At 42.6% G+C, this 27,609-nt stretch overlaps 1 protein-coding gene across 3 annotated transcripts in view; it reads right to left on the reverse strand.

Annotated features, from left to right (window-relative positions):
* Positions 1–798: 798 nt before the first annotated feature.
* The window catches only part of TET3 (tet methylcytosine dioxygenase 3), a 289,713-nt gene continuing 262,902 nt past the window's right edge, over positions 799–27,609 (reverse strand). For all 3 annotated transcript variants that reach the window (XM_085633448.1, XM_085633447.1, XM_085633449.1), the window contains one exon: positions 799–8,176. In XM_085633448.1, the coding sequence (XP_085489574.1) occupies positions 6,357–8,176 (1,820 nt within the window). In that variant the 3' untranslated portion in view covers positions 799–6,356. The remainder of the gene's footprint in view (positions 8,177–27,609) is intronic.

Below are 27,609 nucleotides of genomic sequence, written 5' to 3' on the forward strand. Positions count from 1 at the left end.
GTCGAGGTGCCGAAACCCAGTTGGAAATGTTAGCGACACTGGTGATATCGGGGTACACACCAGAGAGACAGGGCCGGGGTGGGCATAGGCACCAGCGTTAAGACAGATCCAGGAGTGGATCCCCAGGGCCCAGCTGGTGTCTGGGGAAAATCTGCTGGTGGCGACCCAGCTGGACACCTGGCAGTTCAAGGGGCACGAAGGCGTGCCAGAGGGATTCAGTGGTAGAAGATGGCATGCATGTTGTCATAGAATTCTTTAAACTGGGCAAATGTTGCTCTGGCCCCAGTGAACTCGGGTAAGCAGGGGGTGGGCCACTGCCCGCAGGTGGAGTGTGGGAGTTGCGGAATATTCCAAGGTAAGGAATCTGTGGTTAGAAGTCTCTATCAAAAAAACAGAGTGCTTCTGGCAATGCTTAGACGTTTTGCCCATCAGTAAACTCAGTACTATGAGCAGTACTGTGAAAGCTTCTCAGTAAGACACGTCTAAAACTTAAGCCATGTTGACATGTGCCAAAGTAAAGTAGTGATGGTATGTAGAGCATCAGATGCAGAGTGTAGGGTGCACAGGCACTCAACCTGCAACACTAACTCCTCTGCATCGCTGGCATCTAATAAGTAAGAAGCAGTTATTTAATCTATCCAAACCTGTATTTGCTGTCCCACAACACCAGTTTGCTGAAACTTCCAGGGCAATAACTATTAGCCACTTCTTCCCTTTCCCCTGCCCCACCACCAAAAGATTAAGAAATAATAACAGACTGGCATTTCTCAACAACATCTAAATAGAAACAACACGGAGTTTGAGTGCAAAAAATAAATAGAAAATTTATTAAAACACCCACAATATTTTAAGGTTATCATGAATAATACATTTCACAAACCAGCTGTTTGTGTGAATTAAAATAAAATACAAATAATAAAGGTCCATACTTGAAATTTGTAGGCATCCTAAAAATAATATTACTAAAACACAGAATAGTTTAAAAAAATTATACAAAATAAAATTATCAGCATAAACATATTGTACGTGTAATATCTACATTGGAATACACATATATCCTATTGCCTTGAGACATTGCAAAATCTACCATTCATCAATCAACCCCCAAATTAACTTCATTTCAAGTAGCCACAGTCACAAATCAAAGAAATATTCAAGTATGGCTTACAAGTGTGACTCCACTGGAGACCTTGTTACCAAATATGAAACTGGAGACAAAAAGAAAATCAAACACATCAACAAAACAGCTAGAGATTACGATACTGTAGTAATATGCCACAATCCAACGTTTCCTCTTTTGTTTTCAGTTTAAAATACATAAAATAGAAATAACACCATACTAATTTCTTTTTACAAAAATGCATAAAAGATTAAAGTTGAAACAAGCACCACAGTCCTTTTCAAAATTTGAACAGCTTTGAATAATCCCTGAACAAATGGATGTTAACGTAAGAGATGGCAAACAAAATCACTATACAAAGTATCCCTGATATTACAATAGAAAAGATTTGTTAGGCCACATTGCTCTGAAATTCTTAAGCAACCTAGCAAACTATAAAATTATGTTACTTTGATTTTTGTTCTCTCTTTAAACTATATATAGAATAAAACAAATGGGTCTTAGATGGTAAGAATAGGTACAACATACTACATGTCATGCTGTTTCCCGTGTAGCAGTTGCACCACAACTTTTCAAAAGTAAATTATGTGGTATTTCCTTAAATAATAAGACTAGGGAAACACTTAAAGCAGTAATTGTCTTCCATCACCAAGTCAGAGACCTTTAGTCTTTGTCGGAAAACAGTAAACATTTAAATCTTCAATTATATATTTGATACCTATGTATGGTTTTGAATTTCTGATTAATTTAAATTGTAGAACACATTTCTCTGTATGGAACAGTCATTAGGACATATGCATACCACTGTTATGGTCTATGAAATAGCCCCGATGATCATAAAGATGTTAGTAAACTGAATGTTGATTTTAATACAAAGCAAGGAGGGTTTTGTACAATGCCCATCATGCACGAACCAAACATATAATACAGCTTCATGCATACCTAAGGGCACAATAGTGCAGTTGTCTATCAAGGTGCCGGTGTAGAAAGTGGGTTACCATCACTGTATAGTTTTGGTCGTGTGAGTCAAGGCAAAAAAACTAAATGCAATAAGTAGGAACAAAAAGCATACAAAACAATGCCAATAAAAACCAAAAAGTGCCAAAAAACATATATTAAGGATGGGAAAATTTAACAACCAACATTTTTCTCAAATTTGCATGTAGTGCGAGTCATAGGAAAAATGTTCTTTATGTTATTACCCAAAGTGCTTGAGAACCACTGCATCAGTGCACCCAATGCTTGTTTGCAGATTTTCAAATTACATACTGTGAGACTAATACATTTAGGCAGTCGCCTTATTTACAAATTGTTTCATTCAATTTCAACCTTTTTGAGTAGTATGAAAATTATTCATGAGCAGCCACCCTTGAACAGTTTGCTGGGAAACATTTCATACGATCATGTCTAAATTCTTTGACACATACTTGCCAAGAAAAGCTCTAACATTTATGCTTTCCTAAAACATGTGCTGTACACAGCCAAATCAAACATATGTTGTTAGTTTGCTAGTTGCATCTCAAACACAGGCTATCACAATAATATAATTTGAGGTATTCGTCGCATGTATTGTGACAAAGGAAGTATACACAATGCTATTTTTGTACAATTGTAACATGTAATTTTCATATAACCAAATGAAAATAAAGTAGCACCAAAAATTAAAATAATTTGCAAAAGCTAAAGACACAACTGTATTCACAAAAATGATAAATAAAAAAATGATATATACACAAACTAAACAGGCATTTGAATTGAGGCGTATTCTCACTAGTGAACTAACAAATATGCGAGGCTTAACAAGTGAAACTTTCCTTAAGTAAACATTGTCATAAAATTACAAATATTTTACCATTTTTTTTTATTTCTAAAGTTATTATATTGTTAAAATACTTCTAGAATCATGGCACAGTTCTTGGACAGCGATCCATGACTTCTTTTCAGAGTGCAAAGAACTGCAAGAAATTCAAATATCTTCCATAAAAATAAAAAATGGAACTGTCTGAAATAAAATCAAGAGCAAATGTGTATCTGAAATCAAATCAAGAGCAAATATGTATGTAATGATGTGGAGTTTTTACATGCTTGATACAGATTCAAACTTGTGAATGTTATACATTCTACCATGCTCCATGTATTTTGTGTTAGGAAAATGTATCTCTACCATTAAGCACCAAAATGAACTGCTAAGTATTATATAGTTTTAGACAGTGGATCCATACTTGAAGTCTCTGCTAAACATATAATTCTAGCTCACTTCCAAGTCTTTCTTTTTACAAAGATGATTAGCACCCAAGTCTGACTAAACTAATGCACAATATTAATACATGATAGCACCTTTGTATTACAGTGTATCACTTCCTAAAATAGACCATGTAGTGCCAATACTACACACCTTAGGAAGAAAGGTTGCATTGAGGCACCCTAGGAATTAATTCTCTCACCAAGTTATTGGAGTTCTTATTGACAAAAAAAATACAGTATTTGCTGTTATCGGTTGAAAACCACCTCCCTGATAAATATTTAACACAAATTACTATGCAGTTCATGGTACAGTAAAGTTGATTAACATTTGGTATTTCTGTACAGATTTCCTGCTCAAATAAATGGATTTTGGATATTGAAACACTGGGTGAATTATTTGCCATTCAGTATCACCATTAAATATTAGTAGTAATGAAAGCAATTGAAATCAATATACAACAACCTCTCAAGTGATTTTCTGAAAATACCTATGCCAGTATTCTTCAATGTACAATGGTTTCATGCATGAGCACCATAGACAGCTATGCTATTGGCAAAGGCAAAAAATACACAGATGTGAAACAGTAAGATGTTCTGGACAGTATTTAAAACAGAGTATTCCTCACTCATTCATCATGTAACTGCAGCATTCTACTGTGGTTACTGGAATTACATATCAAATACTGCCCAATTAAAAATGTAACTGAATTCAATTATACGTGGGTAAGCAGTTGTGCGTGTAAGTCCAAAGCATGCACATTTTTAACAACTGAGATTTGAGGTAGGTTACATGTAGTGTAAAACATTGCTATGAACACTGCCCCAGTACTTCAAACTAAATGTTAAGCATGAACATTGCTTTACCCTTCTGTGTACATTTATTTATCTGGAGTTGTATAGCAGAGTTGATTAATCAGAGGCATGTTGATAAAAGCACCGGAACACATTTGTTCTACATAAATATTGATTTAGGTCATTTAAACTGGAACAAATACAATAGATGTATCCATCTAAACAAGCTCAACACAGACTGACATGAAATGCCAAAAGCATTTCAATGACGATTAGCTGTTTGAGTATCATTGATTTACAAGCACCTCAAACCTTAATGAGATCCAGGACAAGGCCATTAGGTATTATTTTAAAAAGTAAAGCTCCCAAAAGAAAACAAGAAAAAGACTGCAAGTGACTATTCTAGAAAACACAGATTATTTACTTAAGCTGGTGTACAGTTGGACTCAAGGAAATTCTCATACATATCTATTTATATAAACAAAACTCTGAAGGGGTTATACGAACATTTCAGTTCACTGTGCAACTGTAAAACCAAATCAAGTTCCCAAATAAGATCAATGCAAAGATGGTTCCAATATTGACACGTTATTTACATTTTGTACACCAATATCTTTTAAATGCTGTTTATAATCAAGTTGAATGTTTCTTTAACCCCCTTCATGTGCGCGGAATTTGCACGCTGTGTGGGCGTTTCCATTAGTGGGCGGGGATTCGGGCGGCCGGGGGCCGTCGTGCGCACACGCCCACCGTGATGCGTGACTGCTCCCGGCTGTCACGAGCATGGAAGAGGTTAAAACGTATATTATTTACAGGTAGTTTCAGAGTACATACTTTTGGAAGATGTTGATAGGAACCCTCGAGCTTTATGTGTTGTGGTGCATACATGCATGATATGGTAACAGAAACATAAAAAAGGCATTTTAACGCTACAACTCTATAAAGACAATCGTGCACAAATTGACAACAGAACTTGAAATCTAAACCTGTTTTGTCAGTACCATTTTACATTAACTACAAACAGGTAAATCAGATACTCCATTTATGATTTAGTCTTACTTTCTATTGCTGAAGTGGCAATTTCAGTTAGAACAAATGATGGGCACTCACATGGGAGCATGAATTATATAAGCAGCAATACTTTGCAGGGTTCAAATTGGTCTTTACAATGGGTCACAGAGAATTTGAGTTAAACAAATAGACTATTGTATTTAAAAAGGACATGGTTAAGGTTAAAGAATGGACTATATAAAATGTGTAATACTAATGTAAAACATAAAAGATAGATATTTTGTATTTCAGTTGGTGAGGCAGTGTCGACATTTAACTGCCGAAACTTAACATGCCCCATGGTCTCAAAGCACCAGGTTTATTTTTTTTCACAGTTTGAATTAAGATAGTTGCACCTTCTTCACTTTAAGTCAAAAAACATAAGTTGGTATGAAATTCTGCAACACACAATTTACCAGTACAAAAAGAATTTTTGCAAACTGGAAGCACCTGAAAATGCTCTATTATGATTAACCGTAGAGGCATATAAACAATGGCTGTTTCATTTTTATGATCAGATAATGTTTGAAAGCAAGTCCAACAAGGCAAAGACATGATAAATGAAATGTTTGTACAAAATGAAAAAAATAAGATGGAACCAGAATTCTGCATAGCGCTAAGAGTATTGGTGGCTAGATATTTTTCCAGCTGATGTATATTTTTCCAAAAGAGATACTGTAATGGCAAGTTAGTAATAAAGATTAATTATATGCACTGTTATTTGATTTGGAAAATTATGAAAACAGTTTATGCAACTTCAAAATATGTTCATGTTCTCAGGTGGCTTGTGAACAGATTTCGATGAAGTTTCACAATTGTACCCAAATAGCTACGCCTTATCTGTTTGGTTGTTAAGAAAAACAATAAATAAATATTTGAATGTAGTTAAAAACCTTTCTGCTGTGGAGGGATTCTAAAAATGCATTTTTCATTCATGTGATGTACAAGGAAATATTTAAAATCGCAGTTATAGTATAAATATTAGATTATCGAAACATGTTTACAATAAGTTATTTCACTCAAAGCGCACTTTAAAGATTTCGCACTTGAGCAGAATTCCCCCTACCATGCATGAGATCAAAGCACCACAAACCTGCACTGGAACAGTGCTATAAATATGAAGGTACATGAGCCATAAATAATAGTTGGACTATATCCAGCGACTGTAAGGCCCAGTTACCTTGCTGTAGGCATATGACGAGACAGTTACAGTAGAGTTTGTTGGAATGGCCACTGCCTGCCGTGTTGGGATTTCCTTTTTTTCATTCTGTTGTGAATCTGCAATTAATGTAGCACCCCACTTACGCTTTTTACATAAAGATTTGAGGTCTTCCTGCAGTCCAAGTCTGGCTGCTTCTTCTTGCCTTGCTTTTGCTTTTTCTTCTAATAGCCTCATCTTGGCTTCATAAACACCCTGACCATGAGTGGGTTGATTTAAATTCTTATGCTGATAGAATACAAGAGAAATGCGTGATGGGTGACTCCGGTTGGGTTTCTTCAATGGAGTGGTAGCATGGAGTTCTCTTCTTGCACATTCAATGAGGATTGAACCATGGCCAGGGGCAACAGCAACGCCACCAATATTCTCATCAAGAAAATTGTGCTCACTATCAGACCACACCTCATCTTCATATTCATCTTTAACACTTTTATTAGAAAATTCCTCAGGGTTATTATCCAAACTGGAAGGATGGCAATGTTTTTCATGATGGTCCATACGAGACCCTGAAATAATGTCTCTTTTTAAAGTGTTGAACTGTTTTTCACTACATACATTGGAGTCAGTTGCTGATGCAGGAAAGGAATTCCATGTTTTCTCATATAATCCTGTGCAAGGAGTAGCAGCTTGTCTCTCGCTCATGTTAACAGAATTCCAGGAATTGTCTTGATATCCAGAACTGTCCTTACTTACAGAGCTAAATGTGCTTTGACCAGACGTCCATGATTGTTCTTGCAAACCTGAAATAGCAGACTCAGGCAAAGCCAAACGACTGTCATTAAGTTTGCAAGAGCTCCAAGCTTTTCCCATGAGATTAACATTATTTTGCATTGGCCCAACAGTGTTTGTAACCATGTTCCACTCATTTTCTTGAATATATGGATTGGGTATTCTCGCTGCATATGGGTATGCATTAAAGGGATTCATTTTATCTTGCAGATTAACATTAGTTAGTTTGTCATTTTCATTAGTGACATTCCAAGAACTACTTGTACGAGTCTTTGCTGATAAAGGTCCATTTTTCCTTAACTTGTACGATTCCCACAAATGCTCCTGATCTGTATTATATGAGGACATTGATAGACCAGGGAGAGTCATACCTGAATTCTGTGTGTGCCCAGCAGCTCTTTGAATTGCCCCTACTTGTGGGAAAAGTTCTGCTGGTTCTTGCTTAATTGCTCTGGAAAGACAGTTGGGATTTTGCGCAAATGGATTTTCTATTTGAATAGGCGTAGATCTATGAGACAAGGGCACAGTCTTACTTTTTATTTGCTTTGGTCCCTGAAAGGTGCGCTGGTGGGAGGTTTCATTTGGTAGAGTATGTGATGTTTGTTCTGAGAACTCTGAAGTTTTATAACTGTGATTAAAGTTGTCGTGCAATGGCCTACTGTTAGGCCTTTTCTCCATGTTGCAGCTGAGCCATGTCCCATTCCTTGGATCAGGGTTACCATAATTTAAGTACTGTTGGGGAAACACATGATTGTTGGGAAATCCATAATATCCAAAAGATGGAAGAGAAAATTTGGAATGAAAACCATTCATAGAAGTCAAGTTAGGTTGTGCATAGTAGGAATGGTATGAGTAAACACTGTTCATGCTGTAAGGATCTGATGGCCTGCAATTGCCTAAAACTGAATAACTTTCTACAACTGCATTGCCATTGTACTTATAGCTATTGTAGTGATTCTGGGGTTCAATCTTGACATAAGGTTTTATTGGCTGCTGTGAAGGATGATCTTTCATTGGGGTGCCTGCATATAAAACAAAACAAAGAGCCTGGGTAAATAAACAAAAAGGCTAAATAAAAGCAACAGTTGGTCACAAACGACATGTTTCCTAAAAAAACAGGATTCATAACATTTTTAACTTACAGATGCAGTAAACTCATCCAGATAGACCCAGAAACCAGCTCTTGCTCTTCTGTATTAAAGGAAGACTCCAAACTAAATTGTACCATTTATCGGGTTTGTAATTTATGAACCCTAATAGGAACTTTTTTTGTACCTAAGCTGAATATAGTCACCAAATGTTTTGTCAATAAGGCCCACACGTTTGGTTTTCTGAGAGAGATTTTATGGGCACAGAACTCTGAATTCTTGTAATAGGTGGATAAAAGGTTTGTCACTGTTGCTATTTATATGTAAATGGATCCTTTAACTCACTGTGCTCATAAATGAAATAAAACTGTTAATTATGTTGCTGCCATGGATAGGGCACATAATAAGATCTAGAGCGATTACAAAGAATTACAAGGGCAAATTCCATTAAGTTGAAAACGCAATTTCGGTGATGAAACCTGTAAGAACAACTAGGTTTCTAGGTAAGAACATCATGAGTAAACTGGAAATTAGAAATTAACAACTGCTCAGAATGCTGGAAAACCATTATGAATTGCAAGCACATAAGGAAAATCTTTCAACTTGTATCAATTTGCACTACGAAAATGGGCATAATGTTCATAGCAGGTGTGGTTTTAATCACTCCATGACCAGCCACAGCAACAAATGCAGGAGACATTGCTAATGCTCAGAGTTCCACAATGTAGATACAAAACTTTGGAACACTGTGATTGGCACTACTCTATGAAAACACTGCCTGCATCGTTAACCTAAGAGGCATAATCATAAACCTAGGAACATAACTACCCAGCCCAATCACCCTACTCCCAAACCAAAGATTCTAGAGGAAAACCTTTAATACAATTACCAATCAATAAAACATCAGCTGTCACACACCAAGCTAACAAGTATATAAATGGGAGAATACTAAAGAGGTTAAAGCCCTGAATAAATTATGCTATAAACAACACCTTCAAGAAACAGATTTCTCCCAAGTGATCATGGAAAGGGCGCAATTCCCAGTAGACTCATTTCCATCATTAGGAAGCCTGAAGAACGGAAACCTGGCAGGCACAGAACATGCTTCCTGCATCATTTTACATTTTAAGATGAGTACCCCAGTTCCGTTGGTTGATCGGATATAGGAGATAGTGTGTCTCCATGGGTCGAGAAGTCCCACACTGGGTAAGTGCAACATTTGCTTTTAGGGTAAAACAGCCACACTGATGCTCACACAAAACCTATGATAATACCTTTTTTGACCAAAGGGGTTCAAGTACTCCTTCACATAATAAGATAAAAGAAATCTGAAAAGCAGACTGCAATCTGACTGTGACACTTAAAACCTGTAGACTAGTGAGGTAGTTCACAGTGTTATACACTCCAAAAAGAACAAGTTACTTACCTTTATTAGCGCAAAGTGACTTTTGTTGTAGCTCCGTTTGCCCCAGTTGTAACATTTTCAGCCTCTTTAAGACACAATTTGGCATGCTGGTGTTCATTTTGGGTTTGGTTTCTCCACGCTTTAGCAATGTTGGTCCGGAGGTCTTTTTCAGAATTTCCCAACATGACTCACAATATCTAATACAGTAACCTAAAAAGATGTCACCTCTTAAGATCACAGAGTTCAAATCCTATCCTATCAACAGAGTCTTATAAAGAGGTATTGGTCAGATTTTCCACAACATCTATATGTGGTGCTTGGGCCCCAACTATGAGCTTCCACTCTGGGATTTTCACAACTTCATGCACTTAAAGACCATTGGGGAGGGCATGTTAAACGGTTTTTGTCTCGGACCCCTAAGGAACACGAAAACTATCCCTTTCCCTTGCTTCATAGAAGTCTCCTGATGGACGAATGGTCCCCACAAAAGTCCTGCTATACAGAAACATTTTTTTAAAAACATAGGAGGAGAATACCTCTTCCATCAAGTAAAGAGAGTGATTGGACTGCTTGGAGACTCAGCTACACCATTTTCCCATGCAGGTATCATCCTCATCAAATTCAGAGCTGGTGCTGGTTCTTCAGAATATCAAACTAGAATCACCTACTCCATCTGCCAACCCATCTCAGATCGAACCCTTCAGACAGGCTGTGACAAATATCTTCAGGGCCCCTCCCTTTCCATGGCTGCACCAGGATCCAATGAGCTCTGCAATTCTGGCAGCATCAACATCACCTGGCTTCATGCCTCCAGGCGGTCTTGCCTTGGAGCAGTTTCCAAGGCAACAATGCCAACTCCAATGTCATCCCCGCTGTGTCCATGGAGCCACGTCTGTGGTTGCCTCAGCCTTTTCAAGTTTGTATTAACAATAAGGGTGGTCACAGAAAAGGAAAATGCTTCCTTTAAGAACCAGCCTTTCACTGAGCCTCTGCTCAGAGACCAAAGACTCATACATAGGGAAGAACTCATCGGCTTGGAACACGTATGCTAACCTGGGTTTTAGGAACAGGGAGGAAGAAGATTCGGAGTCTGACAACCTCCTCTCTCCTCATCACACTGATGCAGGTCTTTACATAGACCTCCAAAATGCTGGTGTTCATGACACATCCCTGGATAGAAATATATCTCATGGCCTATGATGAGGATGTCTGTTCATGGACGACAGCAGCATTTAAAGCAGTGAACAGAGGTGCTTGAGTTGCCCTTGCTGTCTGAGCATCTAAGTCCAACATCTTGAAACATTGTGCAGTCTTCTTCAGCGGCCACAGACCCCCTTTTGCCATCAAGCAAGGAACTGGTACTCACTGCTTGGGCGAAACCCTTTTGTGCTCAGCAGTTTAAACATCAAATACTCATGACCATAGGACTATGCAGCTGTATCCCAAGTTCTACTGCATCAATCTGCAGAGAGCTTGGTGGGTTCAAGCAACAGCTCTTGGGCAGAGCTTAACAGCATTGCTTTCCCCACAGAACACCACCACTTTGAAGCCAAAAAACCTCATTCCATGAACTAAAGGCTTTCTGCTTCATGCTGTTTAGCTCTGCGGAATGGCAGCTTTATGTATATTATACTTCCACTTCAAGGAGTCCTAATCTGGACACCCCAAACCAAATTCTTAAATGTGGATTAGACTCTAATGCTATAATTGCCTGATCTATAACTATGGGGAATCACTAGCACCAGGAATACCTGCCTTTCACAGGATATCCAATACAGAACAGGTTTTGTGAAAAGAGGACTCCTCCCTAAAACAGTTAAAAAATGTAGTCTCACCAATGCACACTTGCTAACCTTGCCTCTCAGGCCAAACATTTTCCACCGATAATATTGTCACGTTCGAAATTACCCAGGGGCCACGCATCCAGGCAATGGCAACCTTCCAAAAATGAAAGGTGGGTGTAAAGGATTACAGTAGCAGTAGCTTTAGTCTCTCCCATGTTATCCTGTATCTGTTGCTTCAAACAGCTTTGACTTATCCTCACTTCGCCACCAGCTTCCCTAAGCTGGGAGGTTCTTATTTACTAACCAAAAGAGGTACCATTCCACTGTGTCCTCAAGAATTACACTCTTCCTTTCGGTCCAGTCCCCAGGACTGCCAACTTCTCGAATGAAGGGTGCTACCGTGCAGGCCTTGATCTTGGAAGCCAAAGGTCTCACCCTGTTGTACAAAAGGATTATAGAAGCAGTGACCTCGGAAGAGAAGGCAGGCTATTTTATTCCATTTACTTATTGGTTCCTAAAAAAGGACATTGGTTTTTAGCCCATTCTGGACCTGAATTTCTTGAACTGCTTTGTCAGGACAAGGTCAAAATGCTGTCCATGAGTTGAGTCCTCCTAGCACTGAATGCAAAGGATTTCTTGGCCTACTTTCATCTTCCAACTCTACTTTGTGGTGAGGTTTCAGTACTATCAATTTGTGGTGCTGCCTTTTACATATGAACTGCAAGTCTTCACCTGCACTCAATTGTTGGCTGTGGTGGTGGTTTCTCCTAGGCGATCAGGAGTCAATGCACTTCTGTACTTGTCCAAAATTGCTCGTCCACTGCCTGGGACACAGACCTTCTGAAGTGCACTCTAAACCTTCATCACATGGGCTTCTTTATCAACCAAAATAAGTCCTACCGTGCCACTGCTCAAAGTCTGAACGCCATTGGAATGATCCTAGATATAGCTTGCATAGGGTTTTTTTCTACACCTGATGGTACCTTGGTTTGTCCTAGAATCCTATTGTGTTTAGGACTCGAATCGGATCTCGGTTCTGCAAGCTCTGTTGCACATAATGACCTTGTGTACCCTGTTTTTTTTTTTTTTTTTTTTTTTTTTAAAAACCTTTATTTGTGCATAGTAAAAGAACAAATACGGGCCTACAACCATCAGGCCGGCCACAATACGGTTGAGCACAGAGACAACAGTACATCCCCTGTGCGTCAAGGTCAAGATTAGCAATGATTCAGGATTCATACGCTGGAGGGATCCTTGACACCAGGGGAAGGAGAAGTGAAGGTTAATTTTAAGGTTTTTTCAAAAAAAAAAAAATTTTTATCGAGAAAGAAATCAGTATAGGATAGAAACAAGGAGATTCGAGTCCGCGAGTCGGCTTCATACACTGGAGAGCAGCAGCATCATTAAAACAGACATAGAAAATCTCATACAGTAAGGCGATGCAGTCAGATAACAGGATCATCACAGTAGTAAATACGCACCCCCTAAAAGCCGCCCCCACTCAATCCACCCCACACCCGGACCCCGAGTCGAAACAAGTATAGCGCAGAGACATGAAAGAAAGAGGCCCATAGAACTAAAAAGAAACAGTAAATTACCCCCCCACCCTACACCAATGCGGAGGCTATGGCCTGCCCCCCCCCCAGCATAGTGCCTGTCGCCCAATGAACCCGAAATATAGACGAGAGAGAAAGTAGGAATAGAGTAAAGAAACTAAGAGAAGAAAGAAGAAAGGAGGCGGGGAGGAGCCCACGTATCCTCGGAGCGCCCGACACCACCGGCCAACCAAGCCTCCACACACTGAAACCCCACTACACCCAAAGGCGGTCGTGTGAAGATAGCATGTAACAACAAGGAAATGAAGGCAGACAGATCGCGACGAGTGCGCACAACATATGCAAACAATTCCAGTCCCAGTCCAGCCCGTCCGTGAAACTATGATGATAGAAAGTAATCTAGCCCTGGCCCGATCGCGGGCTTACGATTAGACCCGCCCCCTCGTGAATGCCCCGCATCCCGAACAGACAAAGACAATATGGCCGCTTGGAAGAAGATGGAGAAGTAGAGTCACAAAATGGCCGCCGATCATCTATTGAGGTCCCCTTGCACACCATATAAAATCCAGACCTGGCTTGTAAAGTACATGAGTTCCACATAAAAGGAGCCGTAGGCCACCGTGAACGGTTCCTCGAGGTCGTCGGGTGTAGTTCAGCTGGAAGGTCCTGCGGGCACGGTGAGGCAGGCAACAACAAAGCAGGCAGCAATGACCGGGGAAACAAAGTATCCGCCATTGAGCAGGAGAGCGATTGATCCTGAGCGCCGGGAAAGCCAAACGCAGACACCAGTGGAGCACCGCTACACCCAGTCGTTACTTCCCCGCAGGAGGACCACAGCACTGGCAGACTCACGTCTTGTTGATCGCAAACGGGGCGCTCACGACCCGCAGCAGACAGTGTAGAGTCGAACCGCTCACTCAGCGTTTGCAAGCCGACACACAATTGCAGACGAAAGTCCCGCAGGGCAGCCAGAACGGAGCCGTATGTCAGCGGAAGCTGCGCCCCCACAGCGGCAGCAATCCGGGATGGCACTGGGGAGCTGGAGTCTGGTAGAGGGAGGGAGGGCGAAGCGGGCAGCGGGCGAGACCGGAGCATCACCCCCCAGCAGCGAGCAGGCAATCAGCGCCATGTTTTACCGCTGAACGGTACCGTGGCCAGGGGGGGGATCGTGACAAGGAGGCAATTCCCAACAGGTCTGCGCCGCAACAGGTGAAAGCCAACAGTCGCTTCCCCTCCCTCGGGCTCTCTTGCAGCCGACTAGACCATAGAAGAAGGGGGTCTGCAGCCTTCCACAGCGTGGTCCACAGAGCGGGGTAGGAGACCCGTCACGCCGGGGCTTACCCTCTAGCTCCAGCCCGTCAGGTGCAGGGTGCAGGAGGTGTCCGGGCGCCTCTCCCCCGGCTCCCCCGGCGACCGTCCGTGGCGTGAGGCGGGATCGGGACCTCGGGGCTCAGATTTGCACCAGCGGGTCCGGTGACTGCGACGCTTCCAGGGGGCCGGCCGAGGCCACAGTAGAGCAGGGGTCCAGTGCGGGGAACAAAGGCACCAAGAACTCCGGCATCCGGGCGGGCTAAGACTTCGGGAAAGCGGCGGCGCAGTCAGCGCATCGTCGCACGCGTTGGACCTCGAAAATCGGCGAGGATAGGAATCAGGATGATAGTCCGAGGCCAAGGGCCGACGGAGCCGGGCGCTCAAGCGACTGCTCCGGTCGCCATCTTGGCTCCTCCTTGTGTACCCTGTTGATGTGATACACCAGATTGTGGATTAGGTCTCTTTAGTGGTCACTCATAAGGCAGTGGCTCCAGCATCAGGAAGTCTCCCAGCTCACAAACATGTTTTCATTTCTGTTGTCTCAAATATCCATTGGGGGTTGTGCCCTGTGAGGAAATGCCCTTTTTGCTGGATCATCCCTATATTTTTGCCATGTCGTTGCAGTCAGAGTATACAGTTTTAAAACTATGAATTTGACCTGGCCAAATAAACCTTTCACCAGGCCTTTAAATACTTATAGGTCACATATAAGGAAGGTAGGCCCAACATGCCTATAGGGCAGCATACATGATATTTAAAAAGGTAGGGCACATGTATTTAAGTTTTACATGCCCCGACACTGAAAAGTCTTCTAAGTCATTTTAACTGAGACGAGGCTGACTATAATAGAAAAGCACTGGTTTACATTATAGCACTTTATACTGTATAACTTCTGTTTGGCAATAGAATAGATACAACCATGGGTTGAGGAACTCAAATTAACAGTGATTTAAAATCCAACTGATGCTAAAATTGGATTTGAAATTACTATTTTGAAAACGTCACTTTTAGAAAGAGCGCACTTTTCTGCCTATAGCCTCTAGTAGCACTTTAAGAGATAATCCCCAGCGGTTGCTGGGGTTTATGAATTGCTCTCAGGAAAGTGAACAAAAGGGCCTTGTCTGACAAGATGACCTGGGGGATGTGGCTACCAACTGTACAAGCTTCAAAGGGGCAGCCCCCGTCACAGGCACATCTAACTCACTCCTAGTCCTGTCCCAGTCATAGCACTGATGCCAGTGGTGGGAAACCGTGTCCCAGAACTGGTTTTGCAGGGGGAGTTTCTCTTCTCTAGGTACACCTCAGAGTTGTACCCACAGCTCTGACCCAGGGGAGGAAGATTCTGACATCTTGGATTTGGACAGAGAGATGCACTGTGGGACTGTTTAGTGCCAAACCCCCGGCAAGTGATGCAAGAGTGGGTAGGGTTGCCCATGAAAATTATACTCCTATCGGTCAGGGAGTATACCCCACCCACAAGTACAAAAACAAAGAGCAGTGGACCATACACACATGGCAGCACCTGTACCATAGGTCAACTATATAATAAAGATGATGAGTAGCGTGCTATAAAAAACAAAGGGACCCCCTGCCCAGGGGTACCTCCCCACTGAAGGAGATACAGTACAAACAATCACAAATATGGTTTTAAACACCGCAAAACATCCACAGCAAAGAAATCAGAGGCCGTGGTCATACAAGGATAATCAGAGTAGATTGTGTTCTTGACGTATCAATCTTCAATTTTATTATTTCATTTTAATCAATAGCAGTATTGCTTTTTCTTCATCAGCCGGCGCGTTTCATCCTGTTGACTTAGGACTTCTTCAGAGCAAGATTGTGGCACACCGACCACCCTTGATTTCAAATATTTGTATGTCCATATAGCCGCATATTTCTATATTGAATATTTTCCCATAAATTCCCAGATACATAAAGACGTCTAATACATGTCTTATGACGGAACTTGACTATCATTAGGCAAGAATGGCTTGATAACCAACATTTTCACAACAATATCTGCCAAAAGACAGCCAATAGGAAATTCTAGTATCAATGAGACAAATGGTGTCCAATTCGTCTTATACTCAAAAAGGGGGCACCGACTTTCGTCCGGTTCATCCACACACATGTTAATGCCAGGCATAAAGGTGGCACTCCTGGCACAATGAGGTGAACCTCCGATTACAGGAGCACCCGGGGAATTTTCTTTTAGCAAATTGGGATTTTATGACCAGAGACCTGGGAGCACTCCTTCAGGGCCATAAAGACTTTTCAAAGCGACCTCAACAATTGCCATGTGACATTAAAAAAACGCTGTCGGAACAAACCATTAATCTCACATGGAAGAATCTGAGGAAGAAATCTCATCTGTTTAAATTAAACCCAATTTACGGAAACTTATCGGCAGCAAAGGAAGCACGAAAAACTCATTTAAAAAAACATCTGGGTCCTGAAACGCGTTCAGCAAGACGAGGAATGGAAAAAGTTATTTATCATGCTCAAAGAAGGATCTTTAGCTCGTTTTTGGGAGTATGTGAACAGATTAAAATCTCTTGGACCCCCGAGGACAAATGCAGTCTCGGCCCCTGTTTGGGAGAATCATGTGAGAACTCAGTTCCAGACACATAATTTAACATCTACCATGACCCTAGTTACATCGAACAGAGGTGACCATCAAACCCCAATCCAATCAAGAGACATTACAAGTCTAATAAAATGCATAAAATCAAGTGGGGCGCTGGGCCCAAATGGCCTCCCTGAGGGGATTTTCCAACTCGCCCCAGAGGGTTGGGCAATGTTATTGACCCCACTATTCAATACCGCTTACACCCTCGGAAAAATCCCAGAAGCCTGGAAGGCATCAATATTATGCCCGATTCATAAAAAAGGAGATCGGCTTAATCTAAACAACTATCGCCTAATAGCCTTGTTAGACCTGGAAGCCAAAGCATATGCAAGGGTCCTCTTGAAAAAATTGGAAATTTGGGCAGAAGAAAACGAGTTGCTCCCTTTATGTCAAACAGGCTTCCGAGGAGGAGCCGCAGCAATAGACAATATAATCGCATTATCTGCCCTCTGTCACCACGCAACTCAGCTGCACCAACCTCCACTATTAACAGACAACTATTGTGGAAGAAATTAGCAAATTGGGGCATCCCATCCTCACTTTTAACAGCTATAATGTCCCTCTATTCAGAAACCTGGGTGCAGGTGAAAACAGGCCCCACGTCTCTCTTGGCCAAAATCAACACAGCTGGTGGTTTGAAGCAAGGCTGAGTGCTAGCTCCCCTTCTTTTTAATTTGTATGCTGCCGACTTAGGAAAGGATCTTGTTATTAGATGCATGGCCCCGCCTCGACTAGGAAATTGCTCTTTACATATTCTACAGTACGTAGATGACATAGTCATCATGGATCATACCAAAGTGGGCCTCCAACGAGCACTGACTAGTTTTCATGAATATTGTTCATCTAATTATCTTACCATCAATCCAGATAAAACCAAGAGTTTAGTAATAGGTCGGCAAAAACACAAAAAACTTATTGCATCTACAATTGGTTCCCGGATAATAACTACAGTGCAGAAATATAAGTATTTGGGGATATGGCTCACAGAAACAGCAAGATCCACCGCTCATAAAAAAAGATCTGATCCATAAATCGACGGCTAGAACGTATGGTTTAACAAAATTGAACAACAAGCTAGATAGTCCATCAGCAGAGGCTATAAGAAAGGTCACTCAAGCCTCACTTCTCCCAGCACTCACGTACGGGAACTAAGCATTTCTGGGTGCTTGTTCAGAAACCTTAGAGCGCGCTCAGTGCGTGGCCTACAAAAGAATCTTTCAACTACCAAAACATGTTTCAAGGGCAAGACTTAGACTAGAGCTGGGCTTAGTTAAACAATCACTAAACCTCGAGGACGACTTTCTAAAATACTATATCCGAATTTTGAAATCTCCAGGGGATACCCTAAAAATCTGCCTCAGAGACACATTTGAAAAAACTGGTTCACCATGAAACAAGCAGCTCATGGAAGCCATGGATTCCCTTGAAGTAAATAAATCAGCACTTGCTCTGACTTGTATTTCCTATACCATCTGGAAAATGCGTATCAACAAACAAGTACAACAAGTTTCTTACCAGCAAGACTGGGCAGCATTCAAAACACTAACCTTTCAGATACCGCTGAATGATTCATACTTAATAAATAAACCTCAGCCTTATTTTTCAGCCCTGCTCAACCCTAAGGCCAGAAGAGAGATTATGTATATGCGATTGCTGGCACTCCCACTTACGGATTTCAGTCGAGCTTGGGCTGATCATAACACAGGAGGAGCATGCCCCCTATGTAAATATAAACAAGAATCATGGCTACACCTTCTGTGCTGCTGCCCGACTAACAACAGAAAGGAGGCTTCTCCTTAGAGACCTTTGATTGAAAGAAAAAGTAACCACCTGCCAGGGAGCCTCTGCTTCATACAAAATGAACCTTAAATTCTGGCTTGCTGTGGAAGATTTGTTCAAACTATCAGGGGTGCTATGTACCCTGGCTCGGTCCCCCGATCCAGTTCTCGAACTCTTCAGACGCTGATACCGGACTATTTCAAATACAGGCCTGCGAAAGTACATTCACCAACACAGACGCCAAGTAGAACCACTTGATAAGAAAAGAGTATTGGCAAAAGGAAAAGAAATTAAAGCAGCCTTGGTGATTTGAAGGAGCCAGCAGGGTGACATTTGCTTACGGGTCTAGCCAAAAAAACACAATGCCCAATTGAAATCATGATAAGAAGCCCTTAAAATAAACGCTGGCATTTTAATTATTGCACTTTCTCAGATCTTGTTTTAATTCTATGAATTGTGATGTTCTTACTTTGTTAATGCTCTATTGTAATGCAATGGTTTTAAGCAACGTATGCAATTAAATAAATAAATACCAAAAATACCCCTGGATACTTTCCTCAGCACACTTCTGGACCTGTGGAAAACAGAAGGACTGCACCTGCTGAACAAAGATTACTTTGGGCTTGTGGCAGTGGGCTCTGCAATGGGGCATTTTCCAAGTGGCAGCCTATCTGTTGTGCACTTAGAACATGAAGGCAGATACCTTGAGCCGCCAGCCTTTGGAGGATCACGAATAGGAACTACATCCCAAAGTGACAGACACGATCCTCTACCTACTGGGGTATCCTTGAAAGGACCTCTGACTAGCTATGTCCAGTCAGTGCCCTCTGGTCTGTGACCCACACTTCTTCCACGTTGTTTGCTTAGGGATGTTTTCCAATTCAAATGGTTGCAGGAAGTGCTCTTTGTATTTCATACAACTCCTCTGTTTTTTGATGTTGTTTCAAAGGTAGGAGAGGATAGAGAATGACTGATTCGGAATGCCGCAATTTGTTTCCCTAATCTGTTGCGAGCATTTGGCGCTCTCTTCCCCTTCCATCCAGAAAATATCTGATTTTGAAGCCCGATGGTGTGGTACTCCACCACAATCTTGAAATGCTTAGTCCATGCATGGAGATTGTGCGGTGTCAATTAGAAGTCTTCTATCTGCTGTTAGAGGCAAGTAAGACATTTTATTAACAGTTCAATTATTTTAAATCTTTACAATAAAAATGAGCTCAAAATCTGCATCCCTCCTCCTTGCCCCCCTCCCCTCCATTTAGCCCTCCGGGCCTTAGTTACACAAGAACTGCAATTTAGGCTGTTACCAATTTTGTTGGTAAAACTTTCTTCCGGGGAGCTGGGGTTTATTTTAATATTTCACAACGATTCACAAACACCTGTTAAAAAGCAATAAGTTTAATGTTCTTGTGATTAGACGTGGGAGACCTGGGAAGTGAGGAATTGTCGGTTGCCTTGCTGGTGTTTGGGCCCTCAGCTCTGGTTCATGGTCTTCAGCCTGGCTATAAGATGATCAGATATAGAGGTCAGGAATAGGGTGCTACTTCCTCGTGCCATATTGCTGTTGTGGTGGCGCAACTGCCTCTTGTAATGGCCCTCTGGGCGCAGCTTTGAGGGAGTGAGCTTTTCAGCTAGCTGTGTGGGGCCCAGGCAATTATTTGTATGAGGTCTGAGGCTGGGCAGCGAGTGCCTGTCTGAGTGTGTAAACTTCCCCACTCTTGCGAGAATGCAGGTTTCTGTTTCAGAGAAGAACCAGTCCATGGCCTCCTTGCAGGACCTTGTGCCCTTGACCCTGAAGATGGGAAACAGCAACCAATGACATTCATTGGCCAGTTTGGGGGAAGCAGCATAGTAGATGAAGCCAGGATTCCTTTTCGTAGATACATGACCGACAAGAGGCTGCTCCATCCTTTCGGGCCCATGTTGGATTAAAGTCCAGGATCTTGAGAGCAATGAGCCACATTAAAAGAATTTGCCTGCGAGCCTGGCCTGTGAGTACTTCTTGTAGGTATTGTTGGGCTTTCCCTGGGATGTGGGACGCATCCAGTGCCATTGTGTTGGTGTTGTAGCAGAGTAAGGCCCGATCCTTTTCGTACAAAATGGCCCGGACCTGCCACCTCACAGCATTTGCCCAAGCGGAGTGTGGTATCTCAAGTGAGGACAGACTCTCTGCTTCAATCTTCTGGTTCCCTATTGCTTGGCTCAGCTTGATGTACCAAGGGGAATCAGCTTCCCTGAAAACGTATGCCAATTGATGTTTAAGGGTGTTGTTCAAGGCTTTAAGGATCCTAATGGAATACTTAAATCCCCCTGTAGAGCCAATTCTGCTCTACAGAGACCTAGTTCCAGCCATTGCCTGGTGTTCCTGGTTTGTCTGGGCACCTGCAGCACTGTCTTGTAGGGTTTTATCTGGGCTGCCACCAAGAGTTTATCTAGAGCTCCTGAGAAGGCCAGGTGGCCGTAGTTGATAGCCCGAATAAGTTTTGCCTTAAAAACTGGCTGTACTGTTGGACTTGAAAGGCGTTGGCTTAAGAGCCTCAGTGAGAGAATTACACGGTTGGTTATGGCATTTAGATGTTTTATATGTGTCGCCAAGGTGGCCCTTTCTGTTAGCCAGACCCCAACATTGCTCTGCCACCTCCCCTTCTGAGATAATGCTATTCATAAAAAGATCCCGCAGTATGCAATTATTATTTCCTCTTTTCATCATCTGCTGTAGTCAAGCTCATTCACATCCTCTCCACACAACTGGGTTGGGTACAGAAAAAGAAGTGAAGAACTAATGCAAGAGCACCAGACAGCACCTTAAATACACCGATACCATGTAAAGAACGAATTACAACATGGCAGATGGTGCTTTATACAGGACAAGGTAATCCCATCCAGCAATGGAGCAGAGACTGGAGTACTGTGGTGCACTTTGACTGCACTGGATAGCTATCGCTGACCGAAACTGGGGTGGCATGATGAGCAAAAGAACAATGGATTCAACCCAGATCCATTGAATGGGGATGAATGTTTAATTTGCTCTGCATTCCTCCCACCATCTGGGGGTCTTTTGCTTTCTCGCCCTAGGTGCGACGTGTATGCCCAGACGTAGGTCCCGGGCTCACTGTGTCACTGGATTCAAGCTAGCCTGACAGATGAGGGGAGATGCCCCGAAACCGGTCCTAGGGTGCTCGTTTCTGGTCCAGGGAGGACCTAGCTTGGCAGCTCCGGCTGGACTGTTCCCATGAGGCAGAGTCAAAACTGATTTGCATATGGCTGGATCTAAACTGGGGTGGCATGGTGAGCAAAAGAATGATGAATTTAACCCAGATCTATTGCCTGGGGGTGAATGTTTGATTTGCTCTGCATTCCGCCCATCATCTGTGGGTCTATTGCTTGTAGATAGTTATAGTTAGGACCGTGTTTCCATAGGAAATCCGCAACATTCTATTTGGAATAACTTTGGCGCCGATTGATGAATCCTCGCGAAATTTTCAAAATAGGTGGGGCGCTCCGCTCCGACCCTGAAAGTCTCGGTGGGGATTCGTCAAGCGGGGGCTGAGAAAAAAGGGGGGACCCAAAACGCGTTTTTCCCATGCATTTTTCCATAGGGACCTTTAGTCCAAGGTACAGCCCAAACGGCTGAACAGAATTACTTTAAATTTGGCAAAGAGGTAGTCCTCAGGTCAGGGATGTGCCTTTTGTATATCTGGAGTCAATCTGTTCAGTAGTTCCTGAGAAAATTGCAGTTAAAAGTACATACATATCTATAGGCGCGCACCGTGAGCGGGACGTGCGCGAGCGCAATTCTGATTGGTTGTTAGATGTCAGTAAACATTCGAATCGGTCAAAATCAGGAAGTGTCGGCCGCCATTGTGTCTCTCGCAGTCTGAGGCAGTGAAAAACAAAGGTGGAGAACGTGAAAAGGGGGCAGGGTGGACAGTTTCTGACCCCCTAGCCTTTGTCAGGGGGTCACTGAAGGACCCCCAAGGATGAAAAAAACATTTTTTTCTTTTAAAAAGCGCGGGGTGCACGCACTGTGCGCGCACGGCATGCACCACGCATCGTGGGAGCTCGGTACGCGAAGCGCACGGAGCGGCCACAGCACGCGCACGGTGCGCGCACGGTGAAGAACCTGAAAAAAAATATATTAATAAATACATAACTTAGCATTTAAAAAACCGTACAAATTCACTTAAAAAACCATAGGTTTCACACATGTTATAGTTAGCTGGACATTTCCCTCGTATAAAACCAATGAAATTCCTCCGTTATAGTTAGTGCAGGCAACTATAACTCACGCGACCGCAATCCTCTGCTGAGGACGTCAGATATTACATCACTGATTACATATGTGTCTTTCTGAAAAATAAATATTTGTAATATATGTATAGCTAAAGATTAATGGTAGAAGACATGGGTAAATAGGTGTCTAACTACAGTGATGTAATATCTGACATCAGCAGAGGATTGCGGTCGCGTGAGTTATAGTTGCCTGCACTAACTATAACGGGGGAATTTCATTGGTTTTTTACGAGGGAAATGTCCAGCTAACTTTAACATGTGTGAAACCTATGGTTTTTTAAGTGAATATATATATATATATATATATATATATATATATATATTCAGTGAAAAAACCATAGGTTTCACACATGTTATAGTTAGCTGGACATTTTACTGATAAAAAACCAATGAAATTTCCCCGTTATGCAGGTAACTCACGCGACCGCAATCCTCTGCTGATGACATGTGTCTTTATGAAAAAAAAATATTTGTAATATATGTATAGCTAAAATTTAATGGAAGAAGACATGGGCAAATAAGTGTCTAAATACAGTATTAGCATCAGCAGAGGATTGCGGTCGCGTGAGTTATAGTTGCCTGCACTAACTATAACGGGGGAATTTCATTGGTTTTTTATCAGTAAAATGTCCAGCTAACTATAACATGTGTGAAACCTATGGTTTTTTCACTGAATTTGCAAGGTTTTTTAAATGCTAATTCCTAACTATAACGTGTGTGAAACCTATGGTTTTTTCAGTGAATTTGTACGGTTTTTTAAATGCTAAGTTACTTTACGCCATTCGTGGCGTGCGCGCCCACTTAACGCAGTTCGTTCCGTGCGCGCACCGTGCGCGCACCGTGAGCATGCGGTGCGCTTTGCGCACCGCGCGCCCACTTTACGCAGTTAGTGCCGTGCACGCACGGTGGGCACGCGGTGCGCTACGCGCACCGCGTGCCCACGTTACGCTGGATGGGCCATGTACGCACGATGCGCTTCGCGCACCGTGCGCACATGGAGGACACTGAAGTACACTTTTACATTTTCTGAACCTAGATATGCATATGCCATGCAAAAAAGGTGCACTTCTGGCACCATTTGCACACGGGGTGGGGAGAGTGTGGATAATTTTTTTTTTAAATAGAATTTTTACCGTACGCGTACGGTAAGCGTAATCGGCAATTTTTTTTAAAAAAATGAAAAATAAATTTTTGGCCTTGGGGGTTCTTTGGAGACACATTCTTCAAGGCCAGGTGGTTAGGAGCTGTCTAAACAGTCCCTTTACATGTTTTTTGACTTTGTTTTTCCTCCCCCCCTCAGAGTGCGAGAGAGAAAATGGTGGCCGCCGCTTCCTGGTTTCGAACGATTCGAATGTTTACTAAGATCTAACAGCCAATCAGAATCGCGCTCGCGCACGGCACCGTACGCGTACGGTAAGCTTACCGTAAGCGCACGGTAAGCGCACCGTAAGCTGGCTCAGATATATATATATTGATTTAAATGCTATTTTCTCAGGAACTACTGAACAGATTTACACCAGACCTACAAAAGGCACTTCCTTGACCTGAGGACTACCTCTCTGCCAAATTTCAAGTAACTCTGTTCAGCCGTTCGGGCTGTAGCTGTGTCTAAAGGTCCTATGGAAAAATGCATGGGAAAAACGTGTTTTGGGACCCCCCTTTTGTCTCAGCCCCCGCTTGACGAATCCCCCCGAGACTTTCAGGGTAGGAGCGGAGCGTAGCGCCCCACCTATTTTGAAAATTTCGCGAGGATTCGTCGACCGGCGCCAAAGTTATTCCAAATAGAATGTTGCGGATTTCCTATGGTAAGAGGGTCCTAACTATAACTACCTACTGGTGACCGCCAGTAGGTAATATATATATATATATATATATATATATATATATATATATATATATATATATATATATATATCACTGAGTATTTGTAGCTGATCGCTAATCTTACAGCCTAGCTTTTCGTGGTCTGCCATCACTGTTATGGGATTTCACCCACACCTGTGGGAGTGGGGTTGCTGTCTTTAATTGCCTAAGGATACACAACTTGACTACAGCATGGGATGCTATGTTGATCCCCTTCTGTTTCTGACTGTTCATTCCCATTATATACCGGTCATCCTTAGGGTGCTCTACCACAAACATTTTGGCTGCTTACCTTCTCTTTTTGCTGTATCTTTTGTTGGCCTTAGGACTCTGAGCACTTTACAACTGCTAACCAGGGCTAAAGTTCTTATGCTTCTCCCCTAAACATGGTGACAATGGTGTATTCAATATTAGCATAGTTACATTATTGTTATTGTAAATTGTGTTTTATAGAGCGCTTAATACCGACAGGTCTCTAAGCGCTTTGAGAGGGAAGCTACAGCACCCCCAGAGAAGTATGGTCCCTAACTGAGTGGAATTAAGCCCAGGCTTCAATGAAAAGGAGGGTCTTCAAATTTTTCCTAAACGGTGGGAGGGCCTTCTCAGATCAGAGATGGAGTGGGAGCCTGTTCCACAATTGTGGAATGCAGATGGAAAAGGTCTGCCCTCCTTTTTTCATGAGGTTGAACCGCGGGCAGGATAGTTGGTTCCCTGCGGAGGATCTTAAAGAGCGGCTTGGGACATACTTCACAAGGCGCTCTTTGATGTAACTTGGGGCTTGTCCATATTGAGCCATATGGCGATACAAAGTCCCTTGAATTTGGTCCTTTGCTTTATGGGAAGCCAATGAAGTTTTTGCAGTAGGGGGGCAAGCTCTTGTATATCTAGGGAGTTTAAAAATCAGCCTAGCTGCATCATTCATTACCACCTGAAGTTTGTTCAACAGGTTGTCCGGTAGCCCAATATAAAGTGCGTTGCCATAGTCTAACCGAGACAAGATCATAGCTGTCGCTACCGTACGCATGGTGGAAAACGAGAGGATAGGTGAAAGTATCCTCAGTTGCCTTAGTAGGCCCACGCATGTCCCAAAAATGGTGGAAACTTGATTAGACAAGGAAAGATTAGCGTAAATTTTTATACCCAGGCTTTTTACCACTGGTGCTGGAGACGGAGTGTCTCCCAGCTCCTGTGACCAAAATTGATGGGACCATGGGTTATTATCCGTAGTGATGGCCAGCACCTCAGTTTTATCCGGGTTGACCTTTAATGAGTTGAGAGTCATCCAACTCACTACAAATACCAAAATATCTTGTACACGTGCATGGGCTTGGAGGGTATTTTCGATTTGTAGGATAATTTGGGTGTCATCAGCGTAGTTAAACACTTGACAGTCCATCCGGGCCAGGTCTATCACCAAAGGGCGCAAATAAATATTAAACAACAGTGGTGATAGAGCGGACCCTTGGGGAACTCCACAGGTTATAGACCCTCTGTCGGACATGCAATCGTCCATCTGAATTACTTGGGTGTGGTCCGTCAGGAAGGAAGCAATCCGCGGATGAATCGTCCCATCAATGCCCATGTCCCGAACTCTGGTCAGAAGTTGATCATGGTTGACCGTGTCAAATGCGGCCGACAGGTCTAAAAGGACACATTACTAATAAGTCCCTTGTAAAGTGGCACGTCATATACTCAGGACCTGTAATCTAAGTGCTACTAGTGGGCCTGCAGCACTGGCTGTGCCACCCAGACAGGTAGCCTTTTAAACCGGTCTCAGGCCGCCATTGCAAGGCCCATGTGTGCAGTTTACTGCCACTTTGACTTGGCATTTAAAACCACTTCCCAAGCCTTAAAGTCCTCTTTTATTACACATACGTCAGGCTGTAGGTAGCCCCAAGGGCAGGGTGCTGCGTAACTAAAAGTTAGTGTCACTGGAGGGTAACTCTTCCTAGAGGACAAGCTGGCCTATTAGGTCACTAGAAGTACAGGTGAAAGAAACTCTTTCAAAAGGTTTTTGGTTGGAAATACAGTTGTAAGAAGGGGGAATTCATCCTTGTTGGAGATGTGCCCTCAAACACCCAAGCGGGTGTCATGCTTCATCATTGGGCGTTGCTCCTCGTGGGGGTGGCGCTGCTGTCCCCCACTGGCCGTGCGAGAGGGCTCTTTGTCAGAGATATTTTAGAGGAATACTGCAGTGATGTGTGGGTAGTGGTGTGGGCGAGTTAAAAATATCGTACGGGTACCCTGAAGAAATTTTATTCTGGGGTCTGTGCGATATGGTTAAAAACTGAAGCCAAGAGAAATGCTCTTGATCTGAGTCAAAGTTGGGAGTATTTTCCTTCTGCGTATCTCAGTGCTTGTAGTGATTGATAAAAAGTGGTGATATCAGGTCGACATGTTTCACGCCTATTGTGGTCCCTAATGGATCCAATGGTGTTTCTTCCGGACGGTGTAAAAGTTAAAACGTGGAAAGTGATGTATAGGGGTTTGAGATGGCGACACTCAATACATCCTGTAGTTATACCTAGATTCAGGTGTACGCAGGGCGACACTGCACCCAAACGGGTTTGATCGCCTAAGTTATAGTATCCAACCTGTGGAAAGGAGAAAAAGAGTTACAACACTTGTCCTGTAAAGATAGTCATACTTAATAGTAATGTGAAGATCAGGCGTGTTAGCTCATACATTGCATCCGTTCCTGATAAGGTTTACCGATAGGAAGCCAAATTGTTCATATCACTGCAAGC

Source organism: Triturus cristatus, chromosome 11 (assembly GCF_964204655.1).
Source record: "Triturus cristatus chromosome 11, aTriCri1.1, whole genome shotgun sequence".
Classification (NCBI taxonomy): domain Eukaryota; kingdom Metazoa; phylum Chordata; class Amphibia; order Caudata; family Salamandridae; genus Triturus; species Triturus cristatus.